The sequence below is a fragment of the Neltuma alba genome, unplaced genomic scaffold, assembly GCF_004799145.2.
Source record: "Neltuma alba isolate B1F8T4 unplaced genomic scaffold, ASM479914v2 tig00005273_pilon, whole genome shotgun sequence".
NCBI classification, from domain to species: domain Eukaryota; kingdom Viridiplantae; phylum Streptophyta; class Magnoliopsida; order Fabales; family Fabaceae; genus Neltuma; species Neltuma alba.
In genome coordinates this window covers 155439-160955 of record NW_021634043.1, presented here as the reverse complement: position 1 = coordinate 160955, position 5517 = coordinate 155439, and the positions used below count along the sequence as shown (strand labels likewise).

Below are 5517 nucleotides of genomic sequence, written 5' to 3'. Positions count from 1 at the left end.
TTTTGCAAATCTCTTGCAAGATTGAATTTTCATAATATACGAGAGTAATTTTCATTTATGGAGATAAATGATTTCTTATAAGATTCTGAACCCTTTTATCAGAGGAATTAGACACAGTCGTTGTTATTTGTAGCGTACATGTCATGCTTGTTATTCATGACCTCTGTGCCATGCTTGTTATTCATGGCCTATAGACTTTTTCTTCGTGGCATTTGTGCTGCACCTGTTATTCATGACGATGTGCTTGTTATTCGTGGCCTCCATATTGCATTTGTTATTTGTGGCTTTTGAGCTGCATTTGTTATTTGTTTTGTCTTGGTTCCTCTAATGAAACAAATTTTTAGAGGAAAAAAATTTTCAACATTATTTTGTATTATTGAAAATAAATTCTTTTATTGAATTTTTTATTATTTAAATTGTACTTGTGATTATTTTCTTTGGTTCCTAATTGTGTTTAATATAAGAATAGTTATAAAAAGTTTGAAAACGAGGTTTATACATACAATAATCCAAAAAAATTTATCTCGTTCATATTTCGAAATTTGTGTCAATAGCAAACTTGCATTCACACATTTATTTCTAGTGTTTAATAGATTTGAATTATCAAAGTATGGCTCTCAATTAATTGTGATTCAATATTTATTTACTGCTCTTAGATTATTTTAGTAATAAATTGTGCATCGAGACTCCATTTACTTGCCTAGTTAATTGTAATTCAGATTGTATAAATATCATCTACTGTGGATAATTGTATTAGTGGTTATGATAAAGTTGATTTTATGATAACTCTGATTTATTCTTTTGTTGTATACAGAAGTTGCTCCACAAAATTTATAGATACGATGTCCCCTTCCTTGTTTGTTTATTTACAAATGCCTAAATTAAGGGAAAGGGTCTCATATCTTGTTCAAAGAAAGAATTTGTTGATTGATTGTTGCAGATATGTCTAAGAAGTCCAGTGTATAAAGAGATCTATGTTGAGTATTTATACATAAGTTCGTGAATGAATATTATAATGTCATATGATATTTTATTAATAATGTAGATCTTGCTAATTGTAAGATGAAAATATTAAATTAGACGAACTTACAAAGTGAAGTTACCCTATACTTCGTGCTGATCGTCAAGCTGCTGTAAGTATCGGCGTGACGAAAGAAACTGAGCAATGTTAACATACAACTCCAACGCCCTCTGTGTGCCATTGGCCTTCTTTTGAAGCCTTCTCTTATTCGGTTCCAGTAATTAATCCCCACTCATTTATCCAATACTTGAAAGCTTTCCTATGATGCATATAAATATTTAGTAGCTAAGTTGGTCCATCTCTTGCTCTCAAAGGTCCACTAACATTCTTCCATTTAAAAATAAGTCTTGTGGGTTTTATTTTTGATAGTAATGTTATATATGTCGTTGATTATATTGTTTCATTGGTATTTAATATTGACAGGTCTCCATATGAGTTGATTGAGACTATTGTTGAGAGTGTTTCTGAAAGAGTAGACCATGGACAATTATTTGTTGCTGAGCATCCAGTGGGAATAGAATCACGGATTCAAGAATTGACAATTGAATGGTCAGAAAAGAGATCTCAAAAACCTCTTATCATAGGCCTATGGGGGATGGGAGGTATCGGCAAAACAACTGTTGCTAAAGGCATCTACAATACAATTGGCCCACAGTTTGGAAGAGCACGAAGTTTTCTTGCAAATATAAGAGAAAATTCAAAAAGTGCTAATGGCTTAGTTGTTTTGCAGAAGCAATTAATTTCTGATATCATTAAGACAGATTTTTCCAAGATACCTAATATTGATAGAGGGAAAAGAATAATTCAGGAAAGATTTCCTACCATAAAAGCATTTGTTGTATTGGATGATGTGGATAGTATCAATCAACTGAACACATTTTGTGGGAGTATTGAATGGTTTTGTCCTGGGAGTATAATATTCATAACAACTAGAGATCTACATTTGCTTGACGTTATTAATGCTGACCATAAGTATAGAATGAGAAAAATGAAGGGAACAGAGCCTCTTCTACTTTTCAGTTGGCATGCCTTTAAGCAACCACAACCCTCTGAAAACTTTGTAAAATTATCTGAAAAGGTAGTTTCTTATTGTGATGGACTTCCACTAGCTCTTGAAGTCCTTGGTTCTTATTTGCATGGGAGAAAAGAAAAACAATGGGAGAGTGCATTGTCCAAACTACAGAGGATTCCTAAGAAAGATATACACAAAAAGTTAAAAATAAGTTATGATGCATTGGACAACCATACAGAAAAGGATGTTTTCCTTGACATATGTTGCTTTTTTATCAACAAGGACAGCAACTATGTTACACAGATATTAGATGGTTGTGAACTTCATGCAGAAAATGGATTACAAATCCTCATAGAGCGGAGCCTGGTGAAAGTAGGTAGAAATAATAAGCTTGAAATGCATGATTTATTACAAAAAATGGGAAAAGAAATTATCCGTGAAGACTCACCTAAAGATCCTGAGAAACGTAGCCGACTATGGTCTCAAGAAGATGTGCTTGATGTGTTAACAGATCATACAGTAAGAATTTTCTTAATATACTGATTTATTTTCCAAGTTTTGATGTCAAGGGATGCATTATCTTTTTCTAAAATACAATTATCACCTTCGTTTTTCATTGCTACATTATATGTGTTTCATAGCCTTTGTCATAGCAATCTTGTACATAAGAAGCAAGATCAAGATATATATATATATATATATATATATATATATGTTGGCTATTGATTGGCTTTCTCTCAACATTTATCATATGTTTTTCCTTGCTTGTAACGTTTTTTTCTCCTATGTATTTATAGGGAACCAAAGCTATTGAGGGTATATCTCTAAAGGTACCAAAAACCCATAGAGATCCCATCGATTCTAAGGCATTTAAGAAGATGAAGAAACTCAGATTACTCCAACTAGACTATGTGAATCTTAAAGGAGATTATAAACATCTTTCCAAAAAGCTGAGGTGGGTTCGTTGGCATGGATTTCCATCAAAATACACTCCAAACAACTTTTACCAAGAAAAACTGGTTGCTATTGACTTCAAATATAGCAAGCTCAAAGTAGTTTGGAAAGAGTCCAAGGTATATATGTTTGTTGTTACGATCTATGAAGACAATCAACAACACTCACAATATAATTCTTCTTGTCTAAAGTTTCTAATTCTTCACATGCATGTTTTGTAGAAGTTGCCAATGTTGAAGACACTCAATCTCAGTCATTCACCTTCCTTGATACAAACTCCTGATTTTACATATCTACCAAATCTTGAAAAGCTTATGATGAAAGATTGTGAGAGCTTGATTTTAATTCACGAGAGCATTGGGGATCTAAAAACTCTCCTTCATCTTAATCTAAAAGGTTGCAAGAGTCTCAAAGATCTTCCTAGAAGCATCTACAAGTTGAAATCATTGAAGACTTTCATTATTTCTGGGTGTTCATCGATTGACCATTTAGAAGAAGACATTGAGCAAATGGAGTCTTTGACGGCTCTTATGGCAGATAACATTTCCATAACACAACTACCCAAGTCAGTAGCAAGATTGAAAGGGCTTAAGCGTGGATATGTATCTTTCGCTGGTCATGAAGGAAAAGGGCAAGATATATTTCCTTCTCTCGTATGGTCTTGGATGTCACCTCATGATTTTCCTCAATCCGGTATTGAAGAATCTATGCAAAGCGTATCATCGATAGCTGCCTCAATTGGACGGAATAGTGGCTTGCGGGGTCTATGTCAATTTCTGGGCGATCTTGTGAAGCTTCCAGGTACGTGGGAGCAATGTCGATTACAGTTTCGATTTAATGAGAGAATGACAAAATTTTTGGATGCATTGTGTGAGAGAAATTTTATGGAATTTAATTTAACTCAAGATACACCCGAGATCTCAATGATGGAAGCTTCTGCGTCATCTAAGGGCCATGATGACCAAGTTCACAGTGCAAGGTCAGCAGATTCCGTCAATTCTCTTTTACTTCAACTGGGAGAGTGCGACAAAGCAGAGTTGCTAAAAGAGAAACTTTTACAGGTTTGTCTCTTTTTCTTTCTTCTTGTTTTTTTAAGCTATACTTAACGTGTGTGTGTGTTTTGTGTGTTAATATAAGGATGAAAAGGCTTCAGTTTTGTTTACGGACAATAATAAACAGAAACGTGAACAATTAGCTTCCTCATGCTCTAATAAAGATTTCTGCTCCTTTCTTTTCGTTTTTGGGCACATTATTATTTAGTTACTGTGTTGATGCAATATAGGGATGGAAGTATTGTGGGTGGGATGATTCTCACCTACCTGGTGATCAGGATTCTGATTGGTTCATCTTCAAGGGTGAAGGCTGCTCCGTAATTTTGAAGGTGCCACAAATCATAGGTTGTCAGTTGAAAGCGGTGCTTCTCAATGTTGGGTATTCTTCTTGTATGGATGACACAAGGCCTCAGTTTCTCATAAATGTTCTAATCATTAACCACACAAAGGATACGATTAAACTACTGAAGGGGGACCCAGCAACTTTCCCTGAAGATGCAGAATGGCAGAGTATCATTTCAAGTTTTCAACGTGGTGATTTCGTGCAGCTCATTATAAGTATTGGGCCTCAATTTCATGTGAAGAAGATTGCAGCATACCTGATTTATGACGGTTCTAAGCGTCGCAGGTTATTGAAATAATTGTTGCACAAATTGATCCCGGTTTGTAATATAGCCTCGGTACTTCTGTTGTAGGCTGTAATTTTTAGAAAGGGAAAATAACGATTACGGGCCTTTTTAAGCAAGATAATGACAATTGAGGAGCCCAAAATTTGAAACTGCCAATTGCGACAGATTTCAGCCGAGATTTTTGCAAGTCAGCTAGAGCATTTTGGTTCTTAGAATTTTCCTGATCAGTAAATGACCTCGATCTTCAATTGGCTTTTCAAATTTTAGGGTCATTAACTGTCATTATCCTTCTAAAGCTGATCCTAACTGTCATCTTCCCTTTCAAAATCTGTCGTGATGTGTTCGACAATGTAGTGTGTTTGACTGCTTGTGTGTGAAGACTCAGACGGGTCAATTGGACTTTGAAAAGATTATTGTTGTTTTGAAGTTATCTATTGACTGATAAAAGCTTTCCATTCCAACATTGCGATTTGAATATCAACTCTCTTAATGCAATATGAATGTTGGAAGTTCAGATTTTCAAATTTAATTTTCAGAGTAACCAATTTGAAGTCTACCAAAAAAATGGAATATAAAATCAGAGATCAATCCATACATTTCAAGAAACACGTTTCTGAACAGCACTCATCATCCTGTAAACGGTTTTTTTTGAGAAAAGCACAGTAGAATCAGAAACCTTGACCTTGCACCACAAATTTCAAGTGAGTTGCAGTTTAAATGCAGATGTAATGAGGTGGCTTCACATGCTGGGGGCCCTGTCAGGAAGATAAAAGAATAACGCAGGCATTTTTGTTTAGTTATAAGAAGGGAACCTGAATTTATACTTGAGCATCAGAATCAAACAATAAG

At 34.7% G+C, this 5517-nt stretch overlaps 2 protein-coding genes across 2 annotated transcripts; both read left to right on the top strand.

Moving 5' to 3' along the window:
* Positions 1-842: 842 nt before the first annotated feature.
* On the top strand, positions 843-3409 carry LOC114747253 (TMV resistance protein N-like). Its single transcript, XM_028935551.1, has 4 exons — positions 843-856; positions 1445-2552; positions 2831-2988; positions 3209-3409. The coding sequence occupies exons 1-4, from the start codon at positions 843-845 to the stop codon at positions 3222-3224; spliced, it is 1296 nt and encodes a 431-aa protein (XP_028791384.1). The 3' UTR covers positions 3225-3409.
* On the top strand, positions 3305-4597 carry LOC114747252 (disease resistance protein RPP2B-like). The gene is made up of 4 exons (XM_028935550.1): positions 3305-3788; positions 3894-4048; positions 4270-4418; positions 4588-4597. Exons 1-4 carry the CDS (start codon positions 3305-3307, stop codon positions 4595-4597), a joined length of 798 nt encoding a protein of 265 aa, XP_028791383.1.
* Positions 4598-5517: the final 920 nt, after the last annotated feature.

What these genes read in the sequence shown, in the direction of transcription:
- LOC114747252 (XM_028935550.1), top strand. Translation starts at nt 3,305, where the DNA reads ATGAAAGATTGTGAGAGCTTGATTTTAATTCACGAGAGCATTGGGGAT. An exon ending in CGATCTTGTGAAGCTTCCAG is followed by an intron (nt 3,789 to 3,893) that starts GTACGTGGGAGC and finishes ATTTAACTCAAG; the next exon opens with ATACACCCGAGATCTCAATG. An exon ending in TAAAAGAGAAACTTTTACAG is followed by an intron (nt 4,049 to 4,269) that starts GTTTGTCTCTTT and finishes GATGCAATATAG; the next exon opens with GGATGGAAGTATTGTGGGTG.
- LOC114747253 (XM_028935551.1), top strand. An exon ending in ATGTGTTAACAGATCATACA is followed by an intron (nt 2,553 to 2,830) that starts GTAAGAATTTTC and finishes ATGTATTTATAG; the next exon opens with GGAACCAAAGCTATTGAGGG.